Source organism: Mus pahari, chromosome 1 (assembly GCF_900095145.1).
Source record: "Mus pahari chromosome 1, PAHARI_EIJ_v1.1, whole genome shotgun sequence".
Lineage (NCBI taxonomy): Eukaryota > Metazoa > Chordata > Mammalia > Rodentia > Muridae > Mus > Mus pahari.
This window is the reverse complement of record NC_034590.1, coordinates 125,803,464-125,819,207: the sequence shown is the minus strand read 5'-3', so window position 1 is coordinate 125,819,207 and position 15,744 is coordinate 125,803,464. Positions and strand designations below refer to the sequence as shown.

The following is a 15,744-nucleotide window of genomic DNA, read 5'->3' as shown; positions in this document are numbered from 1 at the left end:
GTGTGTGTGTGTGTGTGTGCGTGTGTGTGTGTATGTATGTGTTTCTCTTCTTTTTCTTGTATGGAATCATCTATTTTTTGTGTTTTCTTGAGTTTGATTACCCTCCTTTTTGTGGATTTTTCTTCTAGAATCCTCTGTAGGACTGGATTAGTGGAAAGATATTGTTTGAATTTAATTTTGATATGGAATATCCTGTTTTCTCCATCTATGGTGATTGAAAATTTTGCTGAGTTTAGTAGTCTGGGCTGGCATCTGTGATCTCTTCGAGACTGGAAAACATCTTCCCAGGCCCTTCTGGCTTTTCAAGTCTCTGTTGTGAAGTCTGGTGTAATTCTACTAAGACTGCCTTTATGTGTTACTTGGCCTTTATCCCTTGCAACATTTAATATTCTTTCTTTGTTCTGTATATTTAGAGTTTTCATCATTATGTGGAAGGAATATTTTCATTTCTGAGTCACTCTATTTGGTGTTTTGTAAGCTTCTTGTATGTTTATAGGCATTTCTTTCTCCAGTTAGGAAAATTTCTTCTATGAATTTGTTGAAGAAAATTTCCGGTCCTTTGAGTTAATAGCCTTTTCCTTCTTCTGTTCCTATTATCATTTGGTGTGGCCTTTCCATAATATTCCAAATTTCCTGGATGTTTGATGTTAAAAACTTTTTATCTTTAGCATTTTCTCTTACAGATGTATCATTTTCTTCTATCATATCTTCTATACCTCAGATTCTCTTTCATCCTTTGTGTTCTGTTGGTGATGCTTGCTTGTGTTTTTAGTTCCTGTCCTCTTTTCTAGGTTTTCCATTTCCAGGTTTGCATCCATTTGTGTTTTCTTTATTGCTTCTATCTCCATTTCCATTTTCATTTTTTTTTAATTTTTATTTTCTTTATTTACATTTCAAAAGTTAACCCCTTTCCTGGTTTCCCCTCTGAAACCCCCCTATCCTATGCCCTATCACCCTGCTCAACAACCCACCCACTTTGTTTTCCCTGTCTGTGGGAACTAAAAGGGGCTTCTAGGGGAAAGAGGGGTAAGGGAGGATAGCCCACATCGGGCCAGAGTTCCTCCTATGCTCTGGGAAGGCAGATGCAGAAGGGCTTCCAGACACTTTCCGCTGGAGCCCTGGTTGGACATCTAAGCCTCTGACCTACTCAATGGGGGGTGGACAAGGGGCAGCCCCTGAAACCAAAAGGGGTCCCAGGGTTATATACTTTGGCTGGAGCACAGGAAGGCCTTCCATCTGGAGATTAGAAATGGCTCATTAGGAGAAAGCCTATCCCATCCTCCAAGCACAGTTGGCCTTGATGAGCAGAGACTGTCTATGATTTTAGAGCTTTATTATAGAAAGGCAGGGGAAAGAGAGAAGGTAGAAGAGAGAGAGAGAGAGAGAGAGAGAGAGAGAGAGAGAGAGAAGCCATGCTCAAGAGGAGAGAAGGGGGAAGGAGAGAGAGAGAAGAAAACTAGAGAATAATAGGGAGAGAGAGGAAGAGAGAGTAGAGAGGAGAGAAGACAAAGAGAGAGGAGCTAGAGAGTGAAAGGAGTGAGAGAGTGAGAGAGCGAGGAGGGGGCAATCAGCCCCCTGTAAAGTATGCTGCTATATTTTCTGTGGCTAGGTCACTGGGGAGGAGTTTAGCCTGAAGGTCAGAAGCTTGGGACATTGCCTATGTGACTGCTAGACACACACTTGTGGGGGCTGAGGGGGGTGGTAACTTCAACAGGAGCCAGGGTTCCAGGAGACATAAGAGAACTCCTGTCTAATGTACGGAATTATCACCACCAGGTTTTGGGGTTCAGCTCAACTGGAAACCAGACTGTCTTTGCATAGCCTGATGTTCCACACCTGTCCAGGCATTCCCGTACACTGAAACTTCAAGTCTTCACAGGACCAAGGGACTCTCCTCCATTGATGTCCAACAAGGCTATCCTTTGCTACATAAGCAGCTGAAGCCATAGGTCCCTCCATGTGTACTCTTTGGTTGGTGGTTTTTTTCCCTGGGATTTCTGGGGGTACTGGTTGGTTTCTATTGTTGTTCCTCCTATGGGGCTGCAAACCCCTTCATCTCTTCTGGTCCTTTCTCTAGCTCCTCTATTGGGGACCCTGAGATCAGTCCAATAGTTGGCTTTGAGTATCCACTTCTGTATTTGTTAGGCACTGGCAGAGCCTCTCAAGAGACAGCTATATCAGGCTCCTGTCAACAAGCACTTCTTGGCATCTACAATAGTGTCTGGGTTTTGGTAACTGTATATGGTTTGGATCATCAGGGTGGGACAGTCACTGGATGACCATTCCTTCAGTTTCTGCTCCAAACTTTGTCTCTGTATCTCCTCCATGGGTATTTTGTTCCCCCTTCTAAGAAGGTCTGAAGTATCCACACTGTGGTCTTCCTTCTTCATGCGATTTGTGAATTGTATCTTGAGTATTACAAGCTTTTGGGCTAATATCCATGTATCAGTGAGTGTATACCATTTGTGTTCTTTTGTGATTGGGTTACCTTACTCCTTATGCTTTATTCTCTGCTTTTGCCAAATAAAAATATATCAGTTTTACAAGTTAATGAGTTTCATAGGACATTTCACCCTTACCTCTCTTCTCTGTTTCTCTTGAACCAAGGTCTCAAGGTAATTTTTGTATTCTTGTCTGGCCTTGAATTTCCAGAAGTCTTCCTACCTCTACCCTATTAGTTCTGGAATTATAGGTGTCAACATCTCACGTGTCCTGTCATTTTTAAATATGTATATACTGTTCTTTGATCATATTCACTAAATGGTGAACTTTAAAAGTCACATATTCTAGTATGTTTGGTCAAGGCAAGCAAGATCTCATGCTTAAGAAACAGCATCATTTTGTGAACAAGTCATAGCTGGCTAGGGTAACATTAAAATAAAATATAGCAGACCTTCAAAATTGATTCCTTTTGTACAAAGTAATTAGAAGACAAATCTATTAACCAGCTCCAGAATACTCTGCTGAGAGATAGTGTGACATGTTGTGGGGATTTGAGAGTTTGAAATTAGAGAGTAAATTTTGAAGAGATTAGACACCTCGTTAGGAAGTCCCCAAATCATCTTCCCTGGAGAGTCACCCCAGGAGCTAATTAAACTGTAGCATTTTGATACTGACAATAAGATGCATATCAAGCATCTTATATTCACAATGGTCCAAGTGTAGGGACACATGATGGTCTCCTAATTCTTGCTATTGAGGCAGAAGTCTGAGGCAATTGCAGGAAACAAGGGTCAGCGATATATTTTTTGATCATGCTGAAAGGAAAGAGAGAGGTTCCTTGCAGTGAGATTAAGACATAAAAGAACTGTCTGTATCACATGTCATCCATGATACAATGACTATTAGAAAATGCTGCACCTTTAGAAAAGTGAAAGAAAGGCAGGAGAATTAAAGATAGAAAGGAAGCATGACTTGCTCAAGGTTCTACATTCTGAACTGGATGCCAGAATTACCTAAGATGGTATGCCACAGGTAGAAATTCCACACCAAGAAGAAAGGTACTAGCAGAATTAGGTAAAAACAGTTCACCATTTGTACAACTATTTTTTTTTATTTCCAGTGGTTGGGGATTGGCTCAGCTTAACACTTCCCTGACTTCAGTAGCATTTGTTGTTCTAGTCACCAAAGACATTCTTTACAGCATTGTTGTAGAACTTTTTCAAGGATTCCCAAATCTATTCATTCAGAATTCCCCATTAGTTTTCATCAATACTACACTGTAAATTTTTTGTTCATTTTTTCCATTTCAAATATGTATATTCATTATTAAACTACCCTTAGTAGGGGCTTTGAGAATAATCATTCTTCATGGAGTTTTGTTAGAAACCTGTAAAAGTTTGTGTTTGCTATCTTGGTTGCAAGGTTAATGCCAGTGTGTGTATGCATGCATTTTTATATACAGTCTTTATTTCCAGCCTGCTTGAATTAGTCCAACAGCTGTTTGTTACAAATTCATACTGATAAACTGAAAAACAGAAATATTTCTACATGCACAGACCCTTGTTAATTAATAATAGATTTTTTTTTCTTTTGGGTCATACTGTTTTGTTTGTAGAATACAAAATTCTCATTTGGATAAGTATGGTGAAAGAAATTCTCTAGTTACTAAATGTAATTTTATTAAAGGGTATACCGTAAGTAGAAAGAATTCTTTACAATGAATTAAAGATACCACATACCATTAAGAAGAAATAACATGGTGTATATTCTTATACTGTTGGTGATCAAATAGAACATACAAAATTAACAATTTGATAAGATCTCATTATGTTATTTATACAAAAATGTTGGGCACCCAAAAGTTCTGGGTAATTAGATACAAAATTATACATAAGTACACATTTGTGAGTATTTGGTAGGTAGGTATTAACTTATGTCTTTCGTAATTCACTTATGTGAAAATAAATGAATCTGGAATTCTCAATATCTTGTTGAGAGCAGAACTTCTCTAGGGTTTTTTGTTGGTATATGCTACAGAAATTTAGGTTTACAGACACTTAAAACTCTTGGGATGGTAGTGTTTAGTAATCTTAAAGTCGCTCCTTTTCTTTGTGAGATAATACATATGGACCACATTTCTGATTACTTCACATTTTACTTTCACTTGAAAGATGATTCAATTAGTAATGGAATATTATTATGAAAATTTGTTGCAGAGTCACACCAGTTATTGAAAGTTAAAATGAACTGAGAGAAATCTAACAAAAGAAGCTCATTTAAAAATTTAAAAAGACTCTAAGCCTATGTGGTGATTTTAGCTTTCTATGTGGTGATTAGTGTCCTATATCTGGTATTTATTTATTTATTTATTTATTTATTTATTTATTTATTTATTTATGTTATTCTTCTTTAATCTTTTTTATTCAGTCCAGTTTTTATTCTCCACCTGGACCACCCTCTGACTGTTCCATATCCCATAACTCCCACCCTTCCCTGGGTCTCCAAGAGGATGACCCCACCCTCCCCACCCCACAGACCTCCCCACTCCCTGGGTTTTCAAGTCTCTTGAGGATTAGGTGCATCTTCTCTCACTGAGTCAAGACCCAGCAGTCCTTTGCTGTATACATATTGGGTCCTCTTATCAGTTGGTGTATGCTGCCTGGTTGGTGACTCAGTGTCTAATCAATCTTGGGGTCCAGGTTAGATGAGACTGCTGGTCTACATATAGGGTGACCCTCCTCCTCAGCTTATTCCAGATTTCCTCTAATTCAACCACAGGGGTCACCAGTTTCTGCCTATTGGTTGGATGTAAATATCTGTATCTGACTCTTTCAGCTGCTTGTTGGACCTTTTGGAGGGTGGCCATGCTAATCTCTTGTTTGTAACAGTGTCAGGCCTGGGGTCTCTCCTTGAACTGGATCCCAATTTGGGCCTGTCAATGGACCTCCTTTCCCTCTGGTTCTTCTCCATTTTTGACCCTGCAGTTATTTCAAACAGGAACAATTAATTAGTGGATCATTTCATAAACATATGGGTAGATCCGTCTCTTCTGATGGGAAAAATTAAGGTTCAGTCAGGTTAAGTGTTCCATATAACATCATGTAGCTAATTAGAGAACAATTGTACTAGATCAGTCCAAGGGCCACTTACTTTCCATGCCTCCCATAATAGAAGTATCCATCACATTTTATCTTACAGTGAGATCTGCATTTCTTTAATTTTTTCTTAGTCTGCAAACTTTGCTGTAGTAAAAGACTACATATCAGAGATTTAATTTACACTCTATTATTTGAAATGACTTATTTTATTGTGAGGTCCTCTTCTTTTCATCTTTTCTTAGCCCTCACAGGTAAACTCCTAGATGGATGGCTGGGAGGAATTCCACCTTCGTGACTGAGTTCTTTCTGACTGCATTCACTGAACATCCTGAGTGGGGTCTCCCTCTCTTCCTTTTATTTTTGAGTTTCTACCTCTCCACCCTGCTGGGGAATACAGGAATGATCATTCTAATCCAGAAGAACCGCCGACTTCAAACACCAATGTACTTCTTCCTCAGCCACCTTTCCTTTGTGGACATCTGCTACTCCTCTGTCATCATCCCTCAGATGCTGGCTGTGCTGTGGGAAAATGGCTCAACCATTTCTCAAGTTCGCTGTGCAGTTCAATTCTTCCTCTTTACCTTCTTTGCTTCTATTGACTGCTACCTCTTGGCAATCATGGCCTATGACCGCTATGTGGCTGTGTGCCAACCATTGCTTTATGTTACCATCATGACTGAGAAGGCACGTGTGGGTTTGGTAACTGGGGCATATGTGGCTGGTTTTTCCAGTGGCTTTATTCGGACTGTCACAGCCTTCACTCTCTCATTCTGTGGAAACAATGAGATCAATTTCATATTCTGTGACCTCCCTCCACTGTTAAAACTCGTATGTGGGGACAGCTACATTCAGGAGGTGGTGATAATTGTCTTTGCCATTTTTGTCATGCCTGTTTGCATTGTGGTGATCTCTGTGTCCTATCTGTTTATCATTGTAGCCATCATGCAGATCCGCTCAGCTGGAGGCCGAACCAAAACTTTCTCTACTTGCACCTCCCACCTCACTGCTGTAGCTCTCTTCTTTGGTACTCTTATCTTCATGTACTTGAGAGATAATACAGACCAGTTCTCGGAGAGGGATAGAGTTGTGTCTGTGTTCTATACAGTGGTGACCCCATTACTGAATCCACTCATCTATAGCCTAAGGAATAAAGAGGTAAAAGAGGCAATTATGAAATCTCTGAGAATATCAAAGATTTCCAGGGCACCCTAGTTACTCTTCCTTTTCTTTATTTCTACTTTCCTTTGTTTCAACTTTTGTTTTATTGTTTCTGAAATATTACTCATTTTGGAAGACTTTCTTGGACTCAAAATTGTACTGAAAGACCCCATCTTTACTTCTGACCTATTTTTTATGTACTTCCTGTCATCATTCGAATTATGAAAATGTTTTATATGTGTGGTATTTACCTATATTCACAATTGGACAATAGATTACAAGAGAACATAATATTTTATTATTACCTGTGCATAACAAATAAATCATCAAAAATAAAAACTATTCCCAGCAAATTTATTATAGAAATGAATCATTCCCAGGTTTCAAAGATGACCATTGTCTTCCAACTTCATCAGCACTTAAGTTTCCTAACAACTGAGTAGATTAATTCATTTTATAGAATTATATTTTTGAGGTTCCAACATATGAATGGGTCCACACTATGGCTATGTTCTTTACTAGTATTTACTGAATGCAGTAGATTTCTTGACACAATAAGTACATGATGACTAGGCAAAAATATTTGAAGAACAATCACAAAACTATCAGGACTTACAGGTACCCTGTTTCAGAAGACTTCTCCAAGAGTTATCATTAAGAACTTTGAATTTCACTGCTTCCTTGTTTTGTAGTATTTGAGTGATCATAGTGAAATTAAAGTAGTAGCAGTAGCAGTAGCAGTAGCAGTAGTAGTAGTAACTGATTTTCTAAACATCTAAACATTATAAATTTACAGAAATTACAACAGTCTGTCATAGGAATTTTTGTTTTAAACTTTTAGCTCTCTTTGTGAGGTGTGCTGTAGTATTATTGTTCTAGATGTATATGCAACTATGTAACTATACAACTATATAACTGTACACAGATACACTGACACACAGATGCACATAATGTGCACACACAAACACACACACACATACACACAAACACACACACACACACACACACACACACACACACACACACACACACACACATCATGTGACACTTTAAGTAATTTATCCAGCTCAGGGCAAGTGGAAAAGTAGAGCTGCTATTCAACCAGGTATTGAGCTCTTAATTATACTTTCTACTTCCTCTAGATATGGTCCTCAACTAAATCACACAACCTGGAATTTATCATTATTTTACTTGCCTTTCCCCCTTTTATCTGGTAAGGAAATATAAAAGTTTAACTTGTAGTGGTAGAAGACAGTCCAAAGCGCTATTTTTTTCTTTTTAGTTTTGAAACTTGCATTACCAAAGATGATTTAAAAAGAGTCAATACAATCAATGAAAACATAAATTATAGTTTTGTTTTAATTAAGAAATTCTAGGGGAGGGTCCAGATATAAAGGATGGTGAATTTGAGCTAAATACATTATTGGTATGTATAAAATTTCAAAATAATAAAAAGAACAAAAGATATTTAATTTAAAAATATATTTTTGATACAAGGAAAAACTTATAATGTGCTTACAGTAAGACCAAGATATGAAATTTCTAGCAACAGCTTTAGATTAAACAGTTTATGAATTCAATTAAATATTTATTGAATAAATGAACCAGGGTTGTTTTAACCTGAAGATACAATAACCACCTCATATTTTTAGGAGGTTTCATAAAAGAACAAAAATAGATGCATTCTGCATTTGCATATCTGCACAGGATTGGGATGCATAGCAAGAGAGCTGCATGGCCATTCCCAACTCTTGAGCTTCCTTGAGCTTACATTGTACTACATACACCCTTCCCTTCTTCTGAATCAAAATTTAAAAGAGTTCATACAGACATGTAAGATGCTTTCTCAATTCATTCTGTCCTCATACAGTGGATATTGCACATATGGAAAAATGCAGCATTGGCAAACTTCCGTCAGCTTTTCCCGATTCTACATCACTGATTCCTTGTTTTAGGGTGGGAAGAAAGAGCACATTCTACAGAGCATGTGGCATTGTGGATTTTGGCAGTTCTCCTTAAATCCAAAGCACCTAACTCCAGCTAAAGGCCAGTGGTGCACATTAGTATGATGTTTGCCACAGTACCCTCTTTGCTACTTACGTTAGGGGTCCAGGCATTGACAGAAACTAGCCGATAATACTGATGATTCCAACCAAAGTGATGAATACAAGTGAAAACAGCTCCAAGGATAATCAACAAAGTCTCTGAAGAGAAACCTGTACAATGTACCTCATCATTTGGGATTGAAAGAATGGGAGTAGACTCTAAGAGAATAACTGTTCAAAGAAACATCCAGGGCTCCCGAGGCTGGTTCCTGGAAAGAACCATTCTTGTGGTGGAGTTAGCCTGTCATCCTTATTACAACACAGTTTTCACAGACTCTTCCACATTAAGCCTGGAAAAGTCTGTGATATCATCTATAATTATGGAGTTATAACCTTGAGAGACCAGGGCAAAGACCTTTCTCCTCATTGGATCTCAAAGGGCTTCCATAATTGACTGTACAGTCTCCAACCACTGGTGGGCATTGATGGTGGCATAGATCCTGGGGAAATTCATTTGTAAGATTTGCTGTCCTATTGACCAAATTTACCCAAGTTCAGAATTTGCAAACTTTATGGCAGGTAGTATATGTTTCCAAAGATATCTTGTACTAATTTTGTCATTCTGGAACAAATACAAATTTAGAAACTGATAGTACACTGATGGTGTGGCAATTCCTCCTGGAGTCTCAAGCTTGTGGCTCTCAGACTCATCCAGCAGCTTTCTAAAACTATCACCATCACAATCATCTTCCCCACTGTTTTCACCACTACTTCCAGACCAAGTACTTATTTTATAGCCCCCAAAGGGTCTATATTTCACAGTCATATTTCAGTGTGTGTATTTGTGTGTGTGTTTGTGTGTGTGTGTGTGTGTGTGTGTGTATGAAAAGGTGAGAAAGTTATATGTGTAAAAGAAAGAAACAGCAGCTTACAAGTACTATGAACTTTTATAGTAAGGACATATATCAAGTAGATTAGGAGAGTGCTTGGTGGATATGCATCCTCAGAGAGAATGAGGAGGAAATTGCACTGATGACAGATATCAGAGTACATGCATCTACATGCATCTGCTTTTACGACTGTCTTTGCATAGATGACACGGTGGTACAGTGACCTCACATGGTGTATCCTATGCAAATATTCCCTGTCTACATCATCTTCTGTAGTAGGTGCTTTGAGTACTACCTGGGTCAGGTATGATGTATGTATGTATGTATGTATGTATGTATGTATTATGTATGTATATGTATGTATGTATGATGCATGTATGTATGTGTCTCATTTAGTCATGAAATAATTTGGAACCCATGAGGAGTGGGAAAGTTCTTAGTAAGTTCAGCCTCTATTTATAGGTTATTTTAGTGATTATTCATGTTCTTAATCATAATCAATAGTCATGGGTGGAGAGATAAGTGTGTCTCTTTATTTTGGAAATATTTGGAGCAGATTCTCCCCAGCCCAGATTCTCGTTGGATGAAGACACATCCAACAGAAGTGGGAAGCTTACCAATAATTATTTAACAATTCTTGAGATAATGTGTCTTTATCATATTTAGGGTATTATGTAAAAGCTCTACATGAGTCATTCATGTTACTCCCCTGAAAAATCATAATTAAAATTAATTTTATTTATTCCACTTAGCAAAGGAAAAGAAGGCCCTCAAAGCAAAGAACAAATTAAAGCCCAGAAAGGTGATGTGACTTCTAAAAGTTAAATAGCAAGAAAGTGACAGAGGAGACAGGTTCTGGTGTTTGGTATTCACAGTGTCTCTTCACTTATTTTGAACCTTAATGCCCTATATTTTTTCCTCCAATGCCTCAGAGATTTGTAGTTTTCTTTAGTGGCATCTGTATTTTAATTATACTCTCAATTTCAGTGCATGAGAGAAGTTTGTTGAGGTACATTAAGGTGCTTCATAAATGTGACAAAATGTTGTTACAGAATTTATCTGATCTCTCTTATATATCCATATGCAAGATCTAAGGGAATGTTTGATTTCTTTGAGAAAGCAGTGTTGCCTCTGATGAGCTACTATCTTCCAAATTTCTTTCCAACTACTTCCTTGATTAAAGCTTTCTCCTTAAAGAGCTAAGAAACATTGTGCTACTAGGCAGTCATACACCTAGTCTGATCTTTATATTTTGCTCTGTTTTGCTTTGTTTTGTTTTGTTTTGGTTTGGTTTGAGACCTGGAGAATTAAGTCTATTCTTTTACTATTTTCACCATGAAGTACAGTGCTGTTTAAATCAGGAAAATGTAAAAAGTTTGTACATGTTTATACATAATCATAGAAGTGTTTATTTCAGTACAAAAAGAGACAAACCCATTATGTCACTCTTAATGTTCGACATTACAGTAAGTATAATAATACTGTATCTGGATGGGTACATCTGAGCTTCTTTCAAATAACCCAGAGAACACACATGCTCCTACTGTAGGCTTTTTACTGTGGGGCTTTCTGTTATATGTCCCATTCATCTGTCCCAATTTTGAGGTCCCAGATGTATAGATCTTGTTTTGATTCTAGGTGTTTTTTTCTCTAATATTTCAAATAACCACTTAAAGAATTCAGGATTCTCCTGCAAATGCTAATTACTCTTATTTCTCACTAGTTAACAAAGTTTTAAAATGTTGAATTATGTATATTTCCAGAATTATTTTTGTACTATCATAATTGTATTCTGATTTTTGCTTTACTAAAGTTTATTTCATATGTCATAATACCCACAAATTTAAACTATTTAATTCAAAAATTGACACATAAACATACTCAGGAAACTATTACATTTCAGATGAATATATATGTGTGTGTGTGTGTGTGCATAATTTATATGCATATGTAATTTCTCTCCTTAAAGTGTCTTTATACTCTTTATACTTTTTCTTTTATCCCTTCATACCACTTCCTCAACCCATCTGAAAGAACTACTGTTCAGCTTTTTGTTATGTTTTATTAGTACATTTTGTAGAATTTCATATAAATTTGCAAAATAAGTCATGAAATGATTCATTGTTTTACAAGTATTTTAAGAGTAATTGACTTTCTGGCATATATGACTAGGCCACGTCTTATGGTTGGACATTGCTATATGCCACGGATACAACATACTGTGTTTGCTTATGCATGTGTTTGTGGATATTGGGATAGTTTCTAATTTCTACTTTTTTATTTTGGATATTTCATTTTTTATTAATTAATTTATTTTTTATACTCCATATTTTATTCCTCATTCCCCTGTCCAACCTCTGACTGTTCCACATCCCATACCTCTTCCCTAAAACCTGTCTCCACGTGGATGTCCCCACCCCCACCCCACCTGACCTCTAAAATTCCTGGGGCCTCCAGCCTCTTTCAGGTTAGGTGAATCATCTCTGAACGAACACAGACCCAGAAGTCTTCTACTGTATGTGTGTTGGGGGCCTCATCAGCTGGTGTATGCTGCCTGGTTGGAGTTCCAATATCTGAGATATATTGGGAGTCCAGATTAATTGAGATTGTTGGTCCTTCTACAGGATTATCCTTCTCCTCAGCTTCTTTCAGCCTTCCTTAATTCAACAACGGGGGTCAGCTGCTTCTGTCCATTGGCTGTGTGCAAATATCTTCATCTGACTCTTTCAGCTGCTTGTTTGGTCTCTCAAGGGCAGCCATGCTAGGTCCCTTTTTGTGAGTGCACCATAGCCTCAGTAATAGTGTCAGGCCTTGGGAACTCCCCTGGAGCTCGATTCCATTTTGGGCCTGTCACTGGACCTTCTTTTCCTCAGCCTCTTCTCCATTTCCATACCTGTGATTCTTTCAGACAGGAAGAATTATGGGCCAAAGTTTTGACTGTAGGATGGCAACCCCATCCCTCACTAGATGTCCCATCTTCCTGGTGGAGGTAAGCTCTATAAGTTTCCTCTCCCTATCATCTGGCATTTCATCCAAGGACCCTCCCTTTGAGTCATGAGATTCTCTCACCTCCCAGGTCTCTGGTACATTCTGAAGGGTCCTCCCAACCTACTATCTCCCGAGGTTGCCTGTTTCCATTTTTTCTGCTGGCCCTCAGGGCTTCAGACTTTCTCCCTCACCCAATACCAGATCAGGTTCCCCTCTCCACCCAACTGCCCACAACCCCATTTACTTTTCCTCCCAGATCGCTCCCTTCCTCCCCATTTGTGATTTTTTTTCTTCTCTCTTCCAAGTTGGATTGAGGTGCCCTCACTTGAAAACTTCAGCTTGTTAACCTTTTTGAGTTCTGTGGACTGTATCTTGGGTATTCTGTACTTGTTTTCGACTAATATCCACTTATTTGTGTGTACATACCATGCATGTCTTTTTGGATCTGAGTTACCTCACTTAGGATATATTTTGTAGTTCCATACATTTGCCTGCAAAACTCAGGATGTCCGTGTTCTTTATAGCTATGTAGTATTCCATTGTGTAAAGGAACCACATTTTCTATATCCATTCTTATATTGTGGGACATCTGGGTTGTTTCCAGCTTCTGGCTATCACAAATAAGGCTGCTATGAACATAGTGGAACATGTGCCCCTGTGGCAGGGTGGGTCATCTTTTGGGGATATTCCCAAGAGTGGTATAACTGGGTCTTCAGGTAGATCTATTTCCAGTTTTCTAAGGAACCTCCAGATTGATTTTCACAGTGGTTGTACCAGTTTGCATTCGCACCAGCATAGGCACAGAGTTCCTCTTTATCTACATCCTCTCCAACATGTGTTGTCACCTGAGCATTTGATCTTAGCCAGTCTGATTTGTGTAAGGTGGAATCTCAGGGTTGTTTTGATTTGCATTTATTTGATAACTAAGAACTTTGAACATTTTTTAGGTGCTTCTCAGCCATTCGATATTCCTTAGTTGTGAACCTTGGTTTAGTTCTATACCCCAGTTTTTGATTTTTTTTTTGTAATTAATTTCTTGACTTCTTTATATATTTTGCATATTAGCCCTCTATCAGATGTTGGAGAAATAGTGATAAAAACTGAATGGCATGGTATTGGTACAAAGACAGACACATTGATTAATGGAATAGAATTGAACATCGAGAAATAAAACCACACACTTACAGTAACTCGATCTTTGACAAAGACACCAAAAATGTACAATGGACAAAAGAATGCATGTTCAATAAATTGTGCTGGTCTAACGGGTTGTCTGTATGTAGAAGAATGAAAATAGAGCCATAATTGTTACCTTGTATAAAGCTCAAGTCCAAGCAGATCAAGGACCTCATAATAAAACCAGATACACTGAATCTAATGGAAGATAAAGAGGGAAAGAGCCTTGAACTTGTTAGCCTAGTGCCACTGACTGGCCTCAGTCAGCCCCTTGCTCCGCAGGAGAATCAGGGTTCCAGTACAGGTGGGCAGGGAGTTGGTGGAAAAGTGACAAACAGACAGGAACACAAATTACATTCAAATTATCTGAATGTAATTTCTCAAAGCGAGCATCACATCTTTAATACAGAAGAAAATAGGGAAGTTAGATGATATATCAGTCAAGGCACAACGAGCTTACTGGATGCTAAATGACTCTTACACAAAACAGAGAAATGCAAACATAAAGTCTGAAAGGAACTAGGCAATAAAACAAAGACAGCTCTATCTAAGGTCAGCTATATTCTTAGAAGACAGGTATGAGGTCTTTACACTCCCAGGACAAGGGCTTTCATGCCCAAGTCATAGTTCTAATTAGGGAGTTCCTCTCTAGCTAACCTTCTCATGAATAATGCAATGCTCTAGTTCCTCCTTAAACCACAGCCTGATCTACTTCCTAAACCATTGTAAATTCCTGTATATGGGAGTGACTCACCTTTATTCTAAGCAATTGTGTGGGGGGACTTTCTACTAATAAGTAATATAGTCTGCCATACATAACTATAGTATGAATTCTAAACTTACATTGCTAAGCTTGCCCTGAGATTTCTAACTTTATGTAGTAGATAGAAATGCCTGATTTCTTTCACATCTCTCTTACAACACTAGAGGCAATTCTGAATGTTACTAAGTAGGTAATATTCTTACTGAATTCCAAGCCCAGGGTCTGCTCAAGGACTACCTAGGGCATTGGAGAAAGCCAGGAAGCAAAGTTCAATTTTGCTTAGGTATTTGACAAGTCATTGCTTGGAGGCACCTATAATAAAACAATATTGAAAGAAGCACACATATTCATTCACTGACTAATGCAAGGACAAGTTTGGAGCATTCGTTATACAGGATGCCACGGTTCCAGGAGACTAAGTTTCCATGAACTTTTTGCATCTGGACTGTGTCCAAGTTTTTAGGCCTCTCACACAGTCACTACTGGAGTGGATGTGGCAGATCAGAAGGAAATTTCCTAAGCAGGACTCCAATGGTTCATGCTCTAGATCAAGAATTGATAAATAGGACCTCAGGAAACTGGAAAGGACATAGGCAATAGGACAAATTAGCAACGTACAGATTGGAAAAAATCTTCATAGTTTCTTCTTTTATGAATAGAGCTGTGACAGACATCTGTGAGGAACCTTAAAAATTATATATTTTACGTTCTGTTAGATCAACACCGAGGGCGAAATGGCTGGCTTATAAGGTAGATTTTATATTTTAGGAAATTGCTGAATTATTTTCCAACCTAGTTGTATGATTTAAAAATCTACACAATAATGGTAGCAGTTCATAAGTATTCCATTTGATAGCATATTGCATCAACACATGGCATAGCTAGATTTTTCTTTTTAAATAATGATGAGAACACAATGGTATACACTTCTTACTTAACCTTTAAAACTATGTTTCACTATTGTTAACTATTAGCAAGATGTCCAATGGTTAAGTAGAATTTGTTGAACTTGTTTACTTAAAACAATATACACATCAATTCATTTTTCCTGTGTCTCATCACCTAGGGACAGCAATTCTATTTTGCACTTCTATGGGTTTTTATATTTGTATTAGCACATTTTTATTTCTGTGACTTCCTTATTTAACTTCACACATTCATTTTATTCATGTTGTATATAAAAC

The 15,744-nt window shown here is 37.9% G+C and overlaps 1 protein-coding gene and 1 pseudogene across 1 annotated transcript; one reads left to right on the top strand and one right to left on the bottom strand.

The window, feature by feature from the left end:
* The first annotated feature begins 5,807 nt into the window (after positions 1–5,807).
* Positions 5,808–6,752, top strand: LOC110334467 (olfactory receptor 9Q2). Its single transcript, XM_021216185.1, has one exon. The coding sequence runs from the start codon at positions 5,808–5,810 to the stop codon at positions 6,750–6,752; it is 945 nt and encodes a 314-aa protein (XP_021071844.1).
* A 2,179-nt stretch (positions 6,753–8,931) lies between these two features.
* On the bottom strand, positions 8,932–9,569 carry LOC110331460 (annotated as a pseudogene).
* Between the last annotated feature and the right edge of the window lie 6,175 nt (positions 9,570–15,744).

Excerpts from the sequence above, each read along its gene's own strand:
- LOC110334467 (XM_021216185.1), top strand. The coding sequence starts at position 5,808 with ATGGCTGGGAGGAATTCCACCTTCGTGACTGAGTTCTTTCTGACTGCA.